Raw genomic sequence first — 21307 nt, forward strand, 5'->3', positions numbered from 1 at the left:
ACATTCCGAACTCCACCAACGATAGAATTGGCTCAGACTGCCCACATGGAATCCCCATGACCATCAGAAAATACTGTTTTTTCTGATGGTCTTTGGCGACCCCTCTGACACCCCTTCGTGACCCCCTCAGGGGTCCCGACCCCCAGGTTGAGAAACACTGGTATAGAAAAAGCCTCAGATGTGCTGGTGGCCAGCTAGGCAGCTCAGACAAGCCATTGTGAGTACGATTGAGATTAGGGCTGAGGTTACCCTCTCGGCTTTGAAACTGGTGTTGAGCTCAGATAGAGAAAGACCTGCTCTTTCTAAAGGACGGTAGCTCAGCGCTGGGGCAGGGAATATCTCAGGATTTCCTTGCCATTGGGAGAGACTTCATTACTTCATCTCCAAAACTAATCTTGAGCTTAGATAGGGGAAGACCTGCTCTTTCTGAAAGATAACAGCTCAGGGTTAGGGTAAAAGATCCCAGGATTTTTCTACCGTTGGGGAAAAGTTAACTTGGTAACTGAAGGAAAAAGGAAAGAAAGAACATCTATATGGTTTCCCAGATTGACTGTTTGTGTTTGTAACTCCATCAAGTCTGTCAAGGACTTTGAAAAATAAATGTTCTCTTTGATGTTCAAATCTGGACTGCCCTCAGTTGCTGAGAATCTTGAGCTTCTAATAAAGGCACACACGGTTCACCTGGATAAAGAGAGAAGCACATCTTAGTTTTAACTTTATAGTGTCTGGGTGTGATGGTACAGTATGGCAACTTTGTTTCATGTATAACACTGTTTTAAAATTCTGTATAAAATTAATTTCAGGCTGTGTGTAGAAGACATATACATGAATTTCACTTATAGATTTGGGTTCCAAGATTATGTACTCATATACAATGAAAGTATTCCAAAATACATACATACATACATACATATATATATTTAAAAAATCAAAAATCCCAAACACCTCTTGTCCCAAGCCTTTGTATACCAATGAATTCACTACCTCTGAGGATGCTTGCCATAGATGCAGGTGAAACGTCAGGAGAGAATGCCTCTAGACCATGGCCATATAGCCCAAAAAAACCTACAACAACCCAATTCAATACATTAATTCTGAATTAGTAAATTCTCTGCCCTAATCTGGTAGGGAAAAAAATAAAACCCAAAGCAAAGCTTTTTTACTTTCTGCACACCTGGGATAATGTGCCACACCTCATTACATAATAGCCTCACCCCAAGCTGTGTGCCAAAAGTTACTTTGGGAAAAAGCAATAATCTAATAGCATGGGAAGCAGCAGCTATATTTTGTCATGTTTTTGACACATGGTGCATCTATACCAGGCATGGGCCAACTTGGGCCCTCCAGGTGTTTTGGACTTCAACTCCCACAATTCCTAACAGCCGGTAGGCTGTTAGGAATTGTGGGAGTTGAAGTCCAAAACACCTGGAGGGCCCAAGTTGGCACATGCCTGGATAAAACCCATCTTTCCCGAGACAGACTTCTCCCATCAACTAATTAGTCATTCCCCAATGTTTCTATCTCAATACAAGCCTATGTGGCAAAAAAAAAAATAAAATCCCAGGGATAATATTGGCTTGCCTCATTAAAGCTATTATGGAGCCAAATGAGGAAAAATAAGTGTGAGCAGTGTGCAGTATGTTGGTATGTGTGTATGTATGCGCGCGCACACACACACACGAGGGTTGAATGAAAAGTAACGCCTCCACCTCGTAACTCCTCAACAGATGGCAGTACTGGTATCTGGCAGGTACTGGCTTGTTCAGTAGACTCTCCTCTACAGTTTCATTTGGTGGGAAGCCTTAACATTGAATGGTTGTGTTGTTAAAGTGCAAAGTATGGAACCCTGTGCAGACGGTCCGTCAATGCGACTTAAGCAACGTGCAGTCATTGAATTCTTGACAGCAGAAGGTGTCACCCCAAAGGAGATCTGCGGGGACATCCGTATGCTTCTGATGAAGACGTCGAGAGAACTGTGAAACGCTGGTTGTGGAAACAGAGTGTCGACTTCTTCCTTGATGGCTTCAGAAAACTTGTTCACCATTGGCAGAAATGTATCCAATTGTCTGGTGATTATTTGGAAAAGTGAATAGTTGTAGTTAAAGAGCACATTCTAAGGATTAAAATATTCCCATCCAAACCCAAGTAACGAAGGTGGAGACATTACTTTTCATTCAACCCTCGTAGATATGTGAAACTATTATATGGTTTAACCTTTGGCTTGTTAGTAAAACTGATGCATGACTAAAAGTATGTCACCAATATGAAAAGTTTGGAAAGCTCAGGTGCCCTTAACAGTTTATAATTCTGGAATTATTATTATTATTATTATTATTATTATTATTATTATTATCTTCAGTAATGTATGCACTCTTAACAGTGTATCATTCAAGATTTATTATTATCATTATCATTCTAGTTTATTACTATTATTATTATTATTATTATTTTCTATCATTACTATTATAGTCATCCTGAATGTCTTCTTATTATTTTCAATTGTTATTATCATTCTGGGTTTATTATTATTTTCAATTATTATCATTCTGGATTTATTGTTATTATTATTATTATCAATAACATATTTGTGTTGAAAATCATTATTATTTTCAATTATTATTATTATCATTCTGCATTTATTGTCATTATTATTATCAATAATATATTTGTGTTGAAAATCATTATTATTTTCAATTATTATTATCATTCTGGATTTATTGTTATTATTATTATTATTTTCAATTATTATTATCATTCTCAATTTATTTTTATTATTGTTGTTGTTCATTCGTTCAGTCGTCTCCGACTCTTCGTGACCTCATGGACCAGCCTACGCCAGAGCTCCCTGTCGGCCGTTACCACCCCCAGCTCCCTCAAGGTCAGTCCAGTCACTTCAAGGATGCCATCCATCCATCTTGCCCTTGGTCGGCCCCTCTTCCTTTTGCCTTCCACTTTCCCCAGCATAATTGTCTTCTCTAGGCTTTCCTGTCTCCTCATGATGTGGCCAAAGTACTTCAACTTTGTCTCTAGTATCTTTCCCTCCAGTGAGCAGTCGGGCTTTATTTCCTGGAGGATGGACTGGTTGGATCTTCTCGCAGTCCAAGGCACTCTCAGCACTTTCCTCCAACACCACAGCTCAAAAGCATCGATCTTCCTTCGCTCAGCCTTCCCTAAGGTCCAGCTCTCACATCCGTAGGTTACTACAGGGAATACCATGGCTTTGACTAGGCGGATCTTTGTTGCCAGTCTGATGTCTCTACTCTTCACTATTTTATCGAGACTGGACATTGCTCTCCTCCCAAGAAGTAAGCGTCTTCTGATTTCCTGGCTACAGTCTGCATCTGCAGTAATCTTTGCACCTAGAAATACAAAGTCTGTCACGGCCTCCACGGTTTCTCCCTCTATTTTCCAGTTGTCAATCATTCTTGTTGCCATAATCTTGGTTTTTTTGACGTTTAGCTGCAACCCGGCTTTTGCGCTTTCTTCTTTCACCTTGATTAGAAGGCTCCTCAGCTCCTCCTCGCTTTCGGCCATCAGAGTGGTGTCATCTGCATATCTGAGGTTGTTGATGTTTCTTCCAGCAATTTTCACCCCAGCTTTGCATTCATCAAGCCCCGCACATCGCATGATGTGTTCTGCATACAAGTTGAAAAGGTTGGGTGAGAGTATGCAGCCTTGCCGTACGCCTTTCCCAATCTGGAACCAGTCTGTTGTTCCGTGGTCAGTTCTGACTGTTGCTACTTGGTCCTTGTACAGATTCCTCAGGAGAGAGACAAGGTGGCTTGGTATGCCCATCCCACCAAGAACTTGCCACAATTTATTATGATCCACACAGTCAAAGGCTTTAGAATAGTCAATGAAGCAGAAGTAGATGTTTTTCTGAAACTCCCTGCCTTTCTCCATTATCCAGCGGATATTGGCAATCTGGTCTCTCGTTCCTCTGCCTTTTCTAAACCCAGCTTGAACATCTGGCAACTCTCGCTCCATGTATTGCTGGAGTCTTCCTTGCAGGATCTTGAGCATTACCTTACTGGCATGAGAAATAAGGGCCACTGTACGAAAGTTTGAGCAGTCTTTCGCATTTCCCTTTTTTGGTATGGGGATATAAGTTGATTTTTTCCAGTCTGATGGCCATTCTTGTGTTTTCCATATTTGCTGGCATATGGCATGCATCACCTTGACAGCATCATCTTTTAAGACTTTAAACAGTTCAGCTGGGATCCCGTCGTCTCCTGCTGCCTTGTTGTTAGCAATGCTTCTTAAGGCCCATTCAACCTCACTCCTCAGGATATCTGGTTCTAATTCATTCACCACACCGTCAAAGCTATCCTCGATATTGTTATCCTTCCTATACAGATCTTCTGTATAGTCTCGCCACCTTCTCTTGATCTCTTCAGCTTCTGTTAGGTCCCTGCCATCTTTGTTTCTTATCATACCAATTTTTGCCTGAAATTTACCTCCAATGTTTCTAATTTTCTGGAAGAGGTCTCTTGTCCTTCCTATTCTGTTGTCTTCTTCCACTTCCATGCATTGCTTATTTAAAAATAGTTCCTTATCTCTTCTGGCTAACCTCTGGAATTGCGCATTTAACTGGGCATATCTCCCCTTATCCCTGTTTCCTTTTGCTTTCCTCCTTTCTTGGGCTACTTCCAGTGTCTCAGCAGACAACCATTTTGCCTTCTTGGTTTTCTTTTTCTTTGGAACGTACTTTGTTGCCGCCTCCTGAACAATGTCGCGGACTTCTGTCCATAGTTCTTCTGGGACTCTGTTTACTAAATCTAGTCCTTCAAATCTGTTCTTCACTTCCACTGTATATTCGCTAGGAATGTTAGTGAGATCATATCTAACTGGTCTGTGTATTTTCCCTGATCTCTTTAGTTTTATTCTAAATTGGGCAATAAGAAGTTCGTGATCTGAGCTACAGTCAGCCCCAGGTCTTGTTTTCACCGACTGGATGGATGTCCGCCACCTTTGGCTGCAAAGGATGTAGTCAATCTGATTTCGGTGTTGACCATCTGGTGAGGTCCATGTATAAAGCCGTCTTTTAGGTTGTTGGAAGAGAGTATTCGTTATACACAGCGAGTTTTCCTGGCAGAATTCTATCAGCCTGCGTCCCGCTTCATTTTGTTCTCCCAGACCATGCTTGCCTGTGATCCCTGTTGTCATTTGACTTCCCACCTTGGCATTCCAGTCTCTTGTAATGAAAATAATGTCTCTTTTTGGTGTATTATCCAGTAGGTCCTGCAGATCCTCATAGAACTGATCTACTTCTGCTTCTTCAGCAGCTGTGGTTGGGGCATATATTTGGATCACTGTAATGTTGAAAGGCTTTCCTTGCACTCGAATTGAGATCATTCTGTCATTTTTTGGGTTGTATCCAAGCACCGCTTTAGCGAATTTCTTGTTAATTATGAAGGCTACTCCATTTCTTCGATGTTCCTCTTGTCCACAGTAGTAGATCTGGTGGTCATCTGATGTGAAGTGGCCCATTCCAGTCCATTTCAGTTCGCTGACCCCCAGAATGTCTATCTTTAGTCTTGACATCTCACCAATAACAACATCCAATTTGCCCTGGCTCATAGATCTTACATTCCAGGTTCCTATGGTGTGTTGATCTTTAGAGCATCGGATTAGTCGTTCGCCTCCAGTACCGTCGGCCGCTAGCCTTCCTTTCGGCTTTGAGCTAGCTGCGTCATCACATCTGGGGCTAGTTGAACTTATCCTCTGCTCCTCCCCAGTAGCATTTTGGCCATCTTCCGACCTGGGAGTCCCATCTTCCAATGGCATACCGACATATCTCTGGTTGTACTGGTCCATTTAGTTTTCTTGGCAAGGATACTGGAGTGGTTTGCCATTGCCTTCCCCAGGGATCACGCTTGGTCTGACCTCTCTGCCACAACCGTCCCGTCTTGGGTGGCCCTTCACGGTTTCGCTCATGACATCATTGAGGTGCTCAAGCTCCAGCGCCCCGACAAGGCGGTGATCCTTTGCTGGAGTTTTTTTATTATTATCAATAATATATTTGTGTTGAATATTATTATTATTTTCAATTATTATTATCATTCTGTATTTATTATTATTGTTATCAATAATATATTAGTGTTGAAAATTATTATTTTCAATTATTATTATTATTATTCTGGATTTATTATTATTATTATTATTATTATTATTATTTTCCCCATCACCAGCTCCCCAATGACGTCACTGCATCCCTGAAGATGACTGACAGATAGTAGGCGGGACATTGCCCTTCTTTTCTCCCTCTGGAAACCAATGGAAATTTCCCTCCTGCGAGACCACGTGACCCGCTCTCCCCTTGCTTAGCGCAGAGTCCAAAGCAAATGAGAAATGGGCGGGGATATCGAGAGAATGAGGCGGTGCGTATGCAAATAAAGACACCAAGGAGGCGGGGCGTACGCAAATAAGCCGGCTTCCGCGCGGTGGTTCACGGGATGCGTAGTTCCCAACGTCGCCTTGACGGGAGTACTGAATGGAGAGAGGACTACCTTTCCCGTGATGCTCGGCGAGAAAGAGAAGGAGGGAGAGGAGCTGGGTTGAAGAGGGCCCCCCGCGCAGGCGCAGTGAGGTTGTAAGCTTCCTGGGCTTGTAACCTTCCTCTTGTTTGGCCTCAGAGGAGTGGGGAAGGTATGGGGCGCTCCTATTATTATCATAATTCTAATATTATTATTATATAGCAGTGGGGAAGATATTGGTTGCTTACTGTATCATTTTCTGTAGGAAGTGGGGATAGATACTTAGTGAAATTAGGTTGTTTATGTTGGGAAAGAGGGTCATTTTAAGGGGGGGGCTTCTGTGGGGCCTTGTTTTGAGGTGAGGAAGAGGGTTTGGGGGGGCTTCTGTGGGAAAGGAGGGATTTGGGGGTGTTTACTAATTGGGGTGTTTTGTTTTGTGGGGGAAGAGTGTTTCTATGGGGAAGGGGGGATTTGGGGGTGCTTATTAATTGGGGTGTTTTGTTTTGTGGGGGGAAGAGGGTTTTGGGGGGGGCTTCTGTGGGGATGGGGGGATTTGGGAGTGTTTATTAATTGGGGTGTTTTGTTTTGAGGTGAGGAAGAGGGTTTTGGGGGGCTTCTGTGGGGAAGGGGGGATTTGGGGGTGCTTATTAATTGGGGTGTTTTGTGGGGGAAGAGTGTTTCTATGGGGAAGGAGGGATTTGGGGGTGTTTACTAATTGGGGTGTTTTGTTTTGTGGGGCTTCTGTGGGGAAGGGGGATTTGGGGGTGCTTATTAATTGGGGTGTTTTGTTTTGTGGGGGAAGAGTGTTTCTATGGGGAAGGGGGGATTTGGGGGTGCTTATTAATTGGGGTGTTTTGTTTTCTGGGGGAAGAGTGTTTCTATGGGGAAGGGGGGATTTGGGGTGCTTATTAATTGGGGTGTTTTGTTTTGTTGGGGGAAGAGGGTTTGGGGGGGGCTTCTGTGGGGAAGGGGGGATTTGGAGGTGCTTATTAATTGGGGTGTTTTGTGGGGGGGAGGGTCTTAGGGGGGGCTTTCTGTGGTATTTGGGGGTGTTTATTTCCCTGAGAGACAAATAGGGTTTTGGGGGGAGGTTTCTGAGGGATGTGGAGTTCATATTTAGGGAAGGAAGGGGGTGAAAGGTGAGAACACTTCCTTTTCAAGGCATCTGGGTGTTGAAATTGAAAGTTCAGATGTGATAATTGGAGGGGAGAAGATATAATCAAGGGTCTGGAGAACAAGCCCTATGAGGAGCAGCTTAATGAGCTGGGCATGTTTAGCCTGAAGAAGAGAAGGCTGAGAAGAGATATGATAGCCATGTATAAATATGTGAGAGGAAGCCACAGGGAGGAGGGAGCAAGCTTGTTTTCTGCTTCCTTGGAGACTAGGACACAATGGAACAATGGCTTCAAACTACAAGAGAGGAGATTCCATCTGAACATGAGGAAGAACTTCCTGACTGTGAGAGCAGTGGAACTCTCTGCCCCGGAGTGTGGTGGAGGCTCCTTCTTTGGAAGCTTTTAAACAGAGGCTGGATGGCCATCTGTCAGGGGTGATTTGAATGCAATATTCCTGCTTCTTGGCAGAATGGGGTTGGACTGGAGTAGTGCAAACCAAGTAATGGAACAGAAGTTCACAACATTGTGCAAGAGGCGGCAACAAAGTACGTCCCAAAGAAAAAGAAAGAAGCAGGTTGTCTGCTGAGACACTGGAAGTAGCCCAAGAATGAAGGAAAACAAAAGAAAACAGTGATAGGGGGAGATATGCCCAATTAAATGTGCAATTCCAGAAGTCAGCCAGAAGAGATAAGGAACTATTTTTAAACAAGCAATGCATGGAAGTGGAAGAAGACAACAGAATGAGAAGGACAATGAGAATGAGAAGATCTTGGACTCCTCATGAACAACAAGTTAAACATGAGCCAACAATGTGATGCAGTGGCAAAAAAAGCCAATGGGATTTTGGTCTGCATCAATAGGAATCTAGTGTCTAGATCCAGGGAAGACATGCTCCCCATGCTCTATTCTGCCTTGGTTAGACCACACCTGGATTATTGTGTCCAATTCTGGGCACCACAATTGAAGAGAGATATTGACAAGCTGGAATGTGTCCAGAGGAGGGCGACTCAAATGATCAAGGGTCTGGAGAACAAGCCCTATGAGGAGCGGCTTAAGGAGCTGGGCATGTTTAGCCTGAAGAAGAGAGGAGAGGAGACATGATAGCCATCATAGCCTTTTTGGTGGCCCCTCGACCCTGGAGCTCATTCCCCAGGGACATCAGACATGCCCCACCGCTGGCAGTCTTTAGGAGGAGCCTGAAAACGTGGTTGTTCCAGTGTGCTTTCCCAGAATAAGGAAAACTCTTAGCAATATGTCCTCAAATGCACTTTAATATTGATTTCTCTGAAAACCTTGTCTTACCTTGTTCATGCCCAGCACCTTTTGATTTTAAATTTGAATTATTACATTTGGCCCGGCCATAGGTTTTTAAATGCTCTATGTTGTGATATGTTAATGTTATTGCTTATTGTGTTTTTCTGTTTTGAGTTTATTTTAACTGTTTTGTATTGATTATTATTATTGCTTTTGTTTATTGTATGTGCTGTGGGCTTGGCCACATTTAAGACGCACCGAGTCCCTCAGGGAGATGGCAGCGGTGTACAAATAAAGTTTTTTTATTATTATTAAATATGTGAGAAGAGGTAATAGGGAGGAGGGAGCAAGCTTGTTTTCTGCTTCCCTGGAGACTAGGACACAATGGAACAATGGCTTCAGGCTACAAGAGAGGAGATTCCATCTGAACATTAGGAAGAACTTCCTGACTGTGAGAGCCATTCAGCAGTGGAACTCTCTGCCCTGGAGTGTGGTGGGGACTACTTCTTTGGAAGCTTTTAAACAGAGGCTGGATGGCCATCTGTCAGGGGTGATTTGAATGCAATATTCCTGCTTCTTAGCAGGGGGTTGGACTGGATGGCCTATGAAAAAAACATGAATCAATTCCTATGCACACTGCACATATCTTATTTGTAATGCAAAAACACTTAAAAACAAATTTAACAAATATAGACTTTATTAGTATTTCAGTGGGAAGTGTGGGCCTGCTTTTGCCTGATGAGATAGAATTGTTGTTGTTGTTGTTCTTGTTCTTGTGTGCTTTCAAATCACTTCAGCAAGGGCTGGGTAAATGACCTTGGAGGGCTGTATCCGGCCCCCGGGCCTTAGTTTGTGGACCCCTTGGCTAGACTGTGAAATCAGTAGATCTTGCCTGATTTTGGAAGCTAAGCAGTCTCAGTTCAGGTTCATACTTGGGGGTGAAACCACTAGTGGATACTAGGTAATATTGTAGACTATATTGAACAGCAGGGCCTTCTGGTGGAACAGTGTGTTAAACCATTGAACCGCTGAAGCTGCTGACCAAAATGTTGGCGATTCGAATCCTGGGAGCATGGTGAGCTCCTGCTGTTAGGCCCAGCTTCTGCCAACCTAGCAGTTCGAAAACATGCAAATGTGAGTAGATTAATAGGTACCACTTTTTTGCGGGAAGGTAGTGGCGCTCCATGAAGTCATGCTGGCCACATGACCTTGGAGGCGTCTATGGACAACGCCGGCTCTTCGGCTTAGAAATTGAGATGAGCACCACCTCCAGAATCAGACACGATTAGACTTAATGTCAGGGGAAACCTTTACCTTATATTCCTTATATACCTCACCGCTTTGAGTCGCCTGAGGGCTGAGAAAAGCGGTATAGAAATAAAGTAAATAAAAATAAATATTCAACAGCTAGCAAAACCAGCTCTGAATACTCCTTACCTAAAAAATACCATATGAAATTCGAAGGGCCTCCTTAGGTCAACAAATGACTAGAAGACACACACACGCAAAGTGGATTTAGCCGGTGGTTCTGGTTCTGAAATTATTTGTTTAAAAGTGGGTTTAAAATAGGAACTGTTCAGTGTTGTTTACAAATTGATCCCACAGAGGGTGCTGCAAACAAGGTAATGAATGATCCTGTCATGTATTGGCAGCAATGAGAAGATGCAGAATAGCTCTCCGACCAACAACACAAAGAGTGATGCCAGGGAGGTTTGTTGTCTGAATTTGTGAGGAGCGGGGAGTCAATGTGGACAGAGCTTCAAACCACCTTGAGTTGCCAATGAAAGGGGAAGCTGGTGTGGTTTCTTCCATCTAAGGAAAATGGCTTTTCTAACTATGGATTTTTCCGTTTGCAGAAAGAGATTATGACTCATTGTGATAGCAGGCAAAATTTGCTGAGTCACGCTGTCTGAAGTTGTTTTGTTAGTTCTCTGTTCCCTGTGGTGAAGGCAATGATGTGTTAAAAAAAATCCCAAGGCCTCTCTTAAATATCCTACAGGCATAAAATACAATGACACTGGGGGAGATTTATAGCGAGGTGATTTATTATTACTGGGATGTTTGATTTAAAAAATATGAATTTTCCAGGGTGGATAAAATTTTGCAAAACGGAGCCCTTATGTCCAATATTAAAATAGTGACATCCAGGGAAAGGCAGCCTGACACATCATCATCATCTATATATATATCTATATGCACAGAGCATATGCTCTGTGCATAACGAGTACCTTAAAAACAAAAGAACCAATGAACGAAATCACACCAAATTTGGCAACAAAACGTCTCGCAACACAAGGAGTGACCATCACTCAAAAAATTATGATTTTGTCATTTGGGAGTTGTAGTTGCTGGGATTTATAGTTCACCTATAATCAAAGAGCATTCTGAACTCCATCAAACTTGGCACACAGAACTCCCATAACCAACAGAAAATATTGGAAGGTTTGGTGGGCATTGACCTTGAGTTTGGGAGTTGTAGTTCACCCACAGCCAGAAAGATGGATCTAGACCAAACTTGGCACAAGTACTCAATATGCCCAAATATGAACGCAGATGGAGTTTGGGGGAAGTAGACTTTGACATTTGGGAGTTGTAATCACTGGGATTCACAGTTCACCTACAATCAAAGAGCATTCTGAACCCCATGAACAACAGAATAGGGGCAAACTTCCCACACAGAACCCCTTAAAGAAGGACAATTATATGTTGCATGTTCCAGGGTGGGCAAACCAAACACTCTCCACGTTAACACTGACAAAGAAACTGCAAGAAATTCTGTATACCTACAAGCATAAAGAAATTACATATATTAGAAACAGATCAACAGACTGGGCCACAGCAACGCGTGGCAGGGGACAGCTAGTAATAATAATAATACAACTTTATTTATACCCCGCTACCATCTCCCCAAGGAACTCGGTGCGGTTTACATGAGGCCGAGCCCAAAGTACATCAACAGTAAAAGCAATAAGAAAACAATCAATACAACAGTTAAAATAAATCTCATAAACAAAAGTAAACAATAGACAGTAACAATAACAACAAGCATTAAAAACCTATGTCTGGGCCAAATGTAATAATTTAAAATTAAAAAAATAATGCTGGACATGGACAAGGTAGGATATAACAGATAGAGTTTTCAGGTAGAGATGGGGCACACAGACAATCAGTGATAAAGTGCATTTAGGGACATATTGCTGAGGGTATTTCCTTATTCTGGGAAGGCACACTGGAACAACCACGTTTTCAGGCTCCTCCTAAAGATTGCCAGAGTTGGAGCATGTCTGATGTCCCTGGGGAGCGGGTTCCAGAGTCGAGGGACCACCACCGAGAAGGCCCTCTCCCTCGTCCCCACCAATCGTGCCTGTGATACAGGTGGGAGCACGAGCAGGGCCTCTCTAGATGATCGAAGAGATTGTGTAGGTTCGTACACATTCAAAGCTATTGCCTGAATCTATCATAAACCCTGGTTGATATTGTTTGTGCTTTGGGGTTATGAAAGTTTTGTAGTTCCCTGTAGCAATAGCAGAAATAAAATGGGATATTTCTTGCAAAAAAAGTTGTTTCCCAATGGGAGGCTTAGCATTGCTTATTGGTGTTTGTGCAATGAAACTTGTACTTTCTATGGGTGATTTGGTTAATCATTGGAACCAGTAATAATAATAATAATCATCATCTTTATTTATACCCCGCTACCATCTCCCCAAGGGACTCGTTGTGGCTTACATGAGGCTGAGCCTACAATACATCTATATAAATAAAAATGTAATGTTAGTTCGTGCTACCATCAGAACTCAAAAACCACTGGGGGAATTGACACCAAATTTGGACACAAGACACCTAACAACCCAATGTATGTCCTCCACTCAAAAAATTGATTTTGTCATTTGGGAATTGTTGTTGCTGGGATTTATAGTTTACCTACAACCAAAGAGCATTCTGAACTCCACCAATGATGGAATTGGGCCAAACTTAACACACAGGGCTACCATGACCAACAGAAAAAACTGGAAGGGTTTGGTGGACATTGACCTAGAGTTTGGGAATTGTCGTTCACCCACATCCAGAGAGCACTGTGGACTCAAACAACGATGGATCTGGACCAAACTTGGCACGAATATTCCATATACCCAAATATGAACACAGATGGAGTTTAAGGGAAATAGACCTTGAGATTTGGGAGTTGTAGTTGCTGGGATTTATAGTTCACTACAATTAAAGAGCATTCTGAAACCCACAAACGACAGAAATGGGGCAAACTTCCCACACAGAACCCGCATGACCAACAGAAAATACTTAAGGCCATCCAGTCCAACTCTCTTCACGAGGGCAAGGAAATGTAATCAGAGCCCTCCTGACAAAGAGCCATCCAGTCATAAATATGGATAGATAGATATGATTCCCACACACACACACAGATATAGTATCATAGATTTGAAAGAGACCCTTAAAGAAGGACAATGATATGTTGCATATTCCAGAGTAGGCGAACCAGACACTCTCCACATCAACACTGACAAAGAAACAACAAGAAATACTGTTTACTCACAAGCAGAAAGACATTGCATATATTAGAAACCAACACTTTCTCATTACTTTATTTTCCAGATCACCAGACTGGGCCACAGCAACACCTGGCAGGGGACAGCTAGTCAATAATAAAACAATAGCAAACAAACAATACAAAATAGTTAAAATACATCTCATGAACAAAAGTAAGATAAAATATAAGCAGTACAGTAACACAACAAGCATTAAAAACCTATGGCTGGGCCAAATGTAAAATTTAAATTTAAAAAATAATGCTGGGCATGAGCAAGGTAGGATATAACTGGGATGGAAATTGTCGGAGGGGATAGGGCGTGCAAACCAATCAATCCTAAATCAATAATAAAGTGCATTTTGAAGGCATATTGCTGAGAAATTAATTACAACCAGTAGCATTGTGCATGGAGCCAGTCTCTAACCATCTATAGCAGGGGTCCTCCAACTTTTTAAACAAGAGGGCCAGGTCACAGTCCCTCAAACGGTTGGAGGGCCAGATTATAATTTGAAAAAAACATGAATGAATTCCTGTGCATACTGACATATCTTATTTGCAGTGCAAAAAACAATACAGTAATTAAAATGAAGAACAATTTTAACAAATATAAACTTACTAGTATTTCAATGCGAAGTGTGTAGTATTTCATTGGGAAGTGTGGACCTGCTTTTGGCTGATGAGATAGGATTGTTGTTGTTGTGTGCTTTCAAGTCGTTTCAGACTTAGGTTGACCCTGAGCGAGGGCAGGGTAAATGACCTTGGAGGACCGTATCCGGCCCCTGGGCTTTAATTCGAGGATCCCTGATCTATAGTTTTGGTTTGTTGTGAGCTTTCCAGGCTGTATGGTCATGTTCCAGAAGCATTCTCTGTTGACGTTTCGCCTGCATCTATGGCAGCCATCCTCAGAGGTTGTGAGGTCTGTTGGAAACTAGGACATTGGGTTTATATATCTGTGGAAAGTCCAGGATGTGAGAAAGAACTCTTGTCTGCTGGAGGTAGGGGTATGTTTCAATTGGCCACCTTGATTAGCAGTTGATGGCCTGACAGTTTTTAGGTGTGGCTTGTTACTGCCTGGGGGGAATTGTTTGTTGAGAGGTGATTAGCTGTCCCGGATTGTTTCTTGCCCGGAATTGCCCTATGTTTGAGGGTTGTTCTTTATTGATTGTTATAATTTTAAACTATTACATTTGGCCCAGCCATAGGTTTTTAAATTCTTGTGTGTTATTGTTTATTGTTTATATATGTGATTTATTTTAATTTATTGCATTGTATTGTTTTTTATTGCTTTCTTGTTTTATTGATGTGTTGTTGGGCTTGACCTCATGTAAGCCACTCTGAGTCCCTTGGGGGAGATGGTGGCGAGGTATAAATAAATTATTATTATTATTATTATTACTTTAGAGTTTTTAAAATACTGGTAGCCAGATTTTTGTTCATTTTCATGGTTTCTTCCTTACTATTGAAATTGTCCACATGTTTCAATTGGCCACCTTGATTAGCATTTAATGGCCTATCAATTCAAGGTCTGGCTTCTTACTGCCTGGGGGAATCCTTTGTTGGGAGGTGATTACCCTGCCTTTATTGTTTCTTGTCTGGAATTCCCCAGTTTTTTTAACGTTGTTCTTTATTTACTGTTATGATTTTAGAGGGTTTTTTTTTTAAAATGCTGGTAGTCAGATTGGGTTCATTTTCATGGTTTCTTCCTTTCTGTCCATGAAAGCCTTTGACAATACATCTATAGTTTTGTTTTGAATGCTGATTATTCAGAGTCATCATGTTTGGAAGTACCAACTACTTTGGCATGTTACAGCTTTTGAAAAAAAATCTGCAAAAATTGTGATAGTTTGATTGTGTCCAGTTTTATCTGTGTGTAACTAATGTGAATGTGGCTAATGACTAGTTTTGTGAATTTATTGCTTTTGTAGTTTTGTAGTTCTCAATAGAACTGGTCCAATAAATGCTGTTGGCTTATCTGTGTTCTTAAATCTCGAGGTTTTCTTCTTACATTTGTACTGTAATTCAGCAGTTTGAGGTATCTTTCCCAATTAGTTGCCTGTACAGTCCTTTTTTCATAATTAAGTACTGTATTTGCTTGCTTGCATGCTGATCACATCTGTGGCGAGAGAATCAGCTGTCTACGAAGAAGTTGCCCAGGGGACCTCCATCTTCATCTCCATCTCATCCCCTGTTTGGGTATCAGCCAGCATGTCAACGACTTAAATCTAGAAATAGTTTTCTAAGATCTACAGAGACACTCGCTGGAACACACCAGCAAGCGAGAGTCCAAAAGTGGCAGGCTCAAACCCAGTACCTCAACCAATGGCTGATACCAAATGAGAGACTCCCCCCTGGGCTCACAGAGGACTGGGCGACCTGGAAGGCACTGAACAGACTGCGCTCTGGCATCACGAGATGCAGAGCCAACCTTCAGAAATGGGGCTACAAAGTGGAATCCTCGACATGCGAGTGTGGAAAGGAGCAAACCACTGACCACCTGCTGCAATGCACCCTGAGCCCTGCCACATGCACAATGGAGGACCTTCTTGCAGCAACACCAGAAGCATTCCAAGTGGCCAGATACTGGCCAAAGGACATTTAACCAACTACCAAACTCACAAGTTTTGTATTTTTTCTGTTTGTTTGCTTTGTTCTGTTAGAAATGTAATATAATGGACTGGTTGCTCTGACACAACAAATAAATAAATACTGTATTTGCTGAGAGAATAGTCAGGGTTTGCGTTAGTAAAGATTCAAACGCTGCTCAAAACATGTTGCAAGTATAGTTAGAACTGGATGTACATTTCTCTTTCCTTTTGAGATCACTTGGGGTCACTGATGCAGGACTTCAGCTGAAACCATATCTGTCCTGCTTGTGTGAGTAGAAGTACAGTAGCCTGGCCATATTTCGTAAGGATTTCCAAACCGTAATCTAATCCTATTTAAAGACACACTTTAAGAAGCCACGGAGAGCAACAGTTCTCATGCAAGGTTGCTTTGTCTCTTTTTCCTCCCCAGAGTCTTCTGAGTGGCAAATAACGTGTATTAACCCTGGCGTTTACAAAAGGAGAAGATGAAAGATATCGATCTAGGAAAAGAGTTTGTCATACCCAGTCCTGGGTATAGAAATGGGAGGCAGAGTGGCAGCCTGAACCAACACGAAGAACAAGAAGGGCTGAACTCCCGGCAAGATACAAACAAGGTTAGGAGTTGTGGATATTTTTTTCGGAGACTTGTGTAGCAACTTATTGAACTGCATAATGTTATAAGATTTACTTTTCTGAGACAATTTTGTCCATAATCAGCCTTCACCATATGAGTGCAGTACTGTCTGTTTTATAATTCTGATGATGATCATTGGAAAGGACATTGCGTACATTAGTAATGGGTTGGTAAGGAACTGTGCCTGGGGAGAGATTCAGCATCTGATAACGAACATTCACATGACATTGGTTGCTCCGTATATAGATAGAAAGTAAGTTAAAAGGGAAAGGGGAAATTAGTGTTATTAACAAGGATATGCACATTTTAGTTGCGCTCATTTGCCGATCCCCCATCCTTTTTTTTGCATTGGGGCATGATTTGCTTGCATTCAGTTTCATAATGGAACTGAATTTCCACCTATTTTTGTATTTTTTTTACTATAACAGAAAAGCACAATATTTTGGAAACATCCCTCCAGAACTACTAAAATGAAGCTAATTTGAAGTTAGACAAATCCATTGTCAGAGCAGAAAATTATATTAATAAAAAGCAGAGGACATTAGTGCAAAACATTAATTTAATTTAATAGCACAGAAAAATAAGAAAAGGTGGTTAACTTTGGGCATGAGGTGACCTAGTGGGCTTAGTTGAAAAGATGATTGCACAGTTGTGTTAGTGCCACTATATGTAAAAAAAATTTTTGTCATGTCAGGAGCGACTTGAGAAACTGCAAGTCGCTTCTGTTGTTGTTCATTCGTTCAGTCGTCTCCAACTCTTCGTGACCTCATGGACCAGCCCACGCCAAAGCTCCCTGTTGGCCGTCACCACCCCCAGCTCCTTCAAGGTCAGTCCAGTCACTTCAAGGATGCCATCCATCCATCTTGCCCTTGGTTGGCCCCTCTTCCTTTTACCTTCTACTTTCCCCAGCATAATTGTCTTCTCTAAGCTTTGCTGTCTCCTCATGATGTGGCCAAAGTACTTCAACTTTGTCTCTTTTGGTCGCTTCTGGTGTGAGAGAATTGGCCGTCTGCAAGGACGTTGCCCAGGGGATGCCCGGATAGATTTTTTGATGTTTTATCATCCTTGTGGGAGGCTTCTCTCATGTCCCTGCATGGGGAGCTGGAGCTGACAGAGGGAGCTCATCCACCTCTCCCCGGATTCGAATCTGTGACCTGTCGGTCTTCAGTCCTGCCGGCACAGGGGTTTAACCCACTGTGCCACTGGGGGCTTACTATATGTAATGCTGCTAGTGCTACTCCCTTGTAGCTTACTTCATATAGTAATGCACTCTTGGATTTTTGAGTCTCCCTCTACAAGTTCCTAAAATTGAAAATATAGCCACCACTGACATTTCAATGTTGCTTTTTGGGATTGGTGTGTGCTTTTATTTATTTATTTATTTACTGCATTTATATCCTGCCATTCTCAACCCCGAAGGGGACTCAGGGCACCTTACAAAGGCAACAATTCAATGCCATATATTAATACATCAATAAATAAACAAAAGGGAGCCCCCTTGGTGCAATGAGTTAAAGCGCTGAGCTGCTGAACTTGCTGACCGAAAGGTTGCAGGTTTGAATCCAGGGAGGGGCATGAGCTTATGCTGTCAGCCCCAATTTCTGCTAACCTAGCAGTTCAAAAACATGCAAATGTGAGTAGATCAATAGGTATTGCTCCGGCTGGAAGGTAACGGTATTCCGTGCAATCATGCTGGCTATATGAGCTTGGAGGTGTCTAAGGACAACACTGGCTCTTCAGCTTAGAAATGGAGATGAGTACCAACCCCTAGAGTGAGACACGACAAGACTTAATGTCGGGGGAATATCTTTACCTTTACCTAAATAAACAAAAATGTTAAAACCAAATACATTAAAACATAGCATTAAAACATCAATTAAAATCACATGATCCAAATTGTATTCCAGAGCCGGTTCGAGTCATCATCATATTAATTTGCAGTCTCATATTGCACTACTCCTGTTACTGCCAGAAAGCCTGATCTCAGAGCTTTGTTTTCAGATTTTTTCCCTGAAGATCAGGAGATATGGGGCAGATCTAATTTAACTGGGGAGGGAGTTCCATAGGCGAGGGGCCACCACTGAGAAGGCTCTGTCCTGTCCTCACCAGTTTATTTATTTATTTACTATATTTGTATACTGCTCTTCTCAGTCCTCGGGTGACTCAGAGCGGTTCACAATAGCAAAATTCAATGCTTAAAACATCATAAAACAGTTTAAAACAATTAAAACAATAGCATAATAATCAATTAAACATCATAACATCTCATTATCGTCGCATAGTTAAAATCAAGATCCAGTCTCATCATCCAATTGTTCCATATTCCTCTGTTCGTTACACTTGCTGGGGGCGGGGGGGCGGACTGAGAGCATGTTAACTTCCGAGGTTGGATCATAGAGGGAGATAGCTTTGGACAAGAGATTGCTTTTGAATGAAGCAATCTCATGTGGAAGAGGCCAAAAATCTGTCTCTGCCAACTTGAATTCCATTTGTCTGGTAGCAACTCTCTGTATTCTTCCCTAACTGTTATTATTTCCCAACTGTTATTCACTGAGATCTTAAATGAAGATGCTGTATATTGAATCTGGGACTCCTTAGTCTTTATACTTGTCCATTTAGCTCAATCCCTTGATGATGTTTGGGTTTTTTGTTTTTTGTTTTGCTACCAAGAAGCATTTGAATATTCTATGTATCTCTGAAAATAATCTGGTTTGCTTTTTTTCCCCTGGTGTCAGTATAATGAAAATGGCATGCATTCACCTGCATTTCTATATGTGCGTGTCTGTATAGAAAGACACGGACATATGCCGCTGCACGTGACAGGTGGTTTAACCCACTCTGAGATGGAAATCTTGTTCAATACTTTGAGGATTATAATGGATTCTTACAGGTGGTGCCATCATTTGTACATGTTCATAGCTTTCATTGTGCCAAAATGTATAGTATACGTGGGGCTGCCCTTGAAGACGGCCCGGAAGCTTCAGCTAGTCCAGCGCGCGGCAGCCATGTTGTTAACTGGAGCGGGACGCAGGGAGCATACAACGCCCTTGTTGTCCCAGCTTCACTGGCTGCCGATTTGCTACCGGGCCCAATTTAAGGTGCTGGTGCTATCCTACAAAGCCCTAAACGGTTCCGGCCCAAAATACCTTGCAGACCGCATCTCGGCCTACGAGCCCACGAGGACCTTGAGATCATCTGGGGAGGCCCTTCTCTCGGTCCCGCCTGCCTCACAGGCACGCCTGGCGGGGACGAGAGAGCGGGCCTTCTCGGTGGTGGCCCCCCGGCTGTGGAACTCCCTCCCTGCTGAAATTAGACAGGCGCCCTCCCTTATGGCCTTCCGTAAGGGCCTGAAAACATGGCTCTTCGAGAAGGCCTTCAACTGAGTGCTATGTTATCGGAATGACGACCGGAATGGACTACGACTATGAGATTGATTATGACCCCAAAATAAGACGAAGCGGATTTTTAGCTTAATTAGATGTTTGTATTAGTAAGATGTTGTGTTGTGGTCTTGACTCTTTGTAAATTGTTGTTTTTTCTATGTTTTGTACACCGCCACGAGTCGCCCTAGGGCTGAGAGCGGCGGTTAACAAGTGCAAATAATAAATAAATAAATAAATAAATAGAGAGACCTTTATCAAACCAGGAAATAAATTGGAAATAGAGTTCCAATTTATATTCTGATTTATATTAGAAAGAAAGGTCTCCTCGTTCCTCAAATGTTGATGAAATTTCCCCCTATTCCAGGGAGATAATGTGCTACTTCTTCATCATGCACTGTTCAAAACATGCCATTTAGTCCTCACCTTCAAAATTTGCATGCCAGAAATGGTTTAACATTATAATAAGAAATAAATGTAATTGCCCTGGAAAAAAGTTTGGTCCAGATCCATCATTGTTTGGGTTCATAGTGCACTCTAGATGTAAATGAACTACAACTCCTATAAATCCCTCCAAAGACCTCCAGTATTTTTTGTTGGCCAGGGGGGGTTCTGTGTACCAAATTAGTTATAGGTCCATCATTGGTGGAGTTCAGAGTTCTCTCAGATTGCAGGTGAACTATACATCTCAGACCTACAACTTCTATAAAACATGGTGAATTCTCCTCAAACCTCTCTAGTATGTTCAGTTGCCGATCAATTTGTGTGTTTGCCATAGAAAAGAATAGGAAAGGGTTAAGACAGAGGCAGTGGGCGGGGTCATGCAAATTCCACACTAGTGGAGAGAGTCAGAAACACTGGGATGTCTGTGGTGGAGGAAAAACATAAAATCTAGGTTGGAATTGTCCCTGTATGAAAGCCTTCACTTGGGTGGTGGGCAGTATGGTGTTTGTGGAGGACATTGGCAGAGCTCCTGGATATGTTCATGGTGCTCTCTATAACCTGAAATGTCATTGGAAGGAGGGCTGTTGCTGTCTCCTGAGTACCGGGAGCTATAGCTGTTTGTGGAGGCAGGAGCTTGCCTGTGTATAAGTGGACATCCTAGCCACTTTTACACAATTCTAACAACTTTTTATAGATAAGTTGTTAGTATTTGCCACAGAAATCATGATGGTAGTGTCCACCTTAAAAAAATATGTTAACCCTACCTAATGAAGAGGAGGCTTATTTCCCTTCGTGCTCTGACAGATGTACTAAAGTGTATGGGATGCTAAAGTGAAGACTGCAAATGGGTCAATTTCCATTATAAAAGCAATATCA

At 42.2% G+C, this 21307-nt stretch overlaps 1 protein-coding gene across 2 annotated transcripts in view; it reads left to right on the forward strand.

Annotated features, from left to right (window-relative positions):
* Nucleotides 1-6544: 6544 nt before the first annotated feature.
* ABCC5 (ATP binding cassette subfamily C member 5) overlaps nt 6545-21307 on the forward strand; it is a 100663-nt gene continuing 85900 nt past the window's right edge. For both annotated transcript variants that reach the window (XR_010909530.1, XM_067466098.1), the window contains exons 1-2: nt 6545-6648; nt 16404-16587. Coding sequence is in view for 1 of the 2 variants with exons in the window: in XM_067466098.1 (XP_067322199.1) it covers nt 16459-16587 (129 nt within the window). In the remaining variant the exon portion in view is untranslated. The remainder of the gene's footprint in view (nt 6649-16403; nt 16588-21307) is intronic.

This window comes from Anolis sagrei, chromosome 3 (genome assembly GCF_037176765.1).
Source record: "Anolis sagrei isolate rAnoSag1 chromosome 3, rAnoSag1.mat, whole genome shotgun sequence".
Lineage (NCBI taxonomy): Eukaryota > Metazoa > Chordata > Lepidosauria > Squamata > Dactyloidae > Anolis > Anolis sagrei.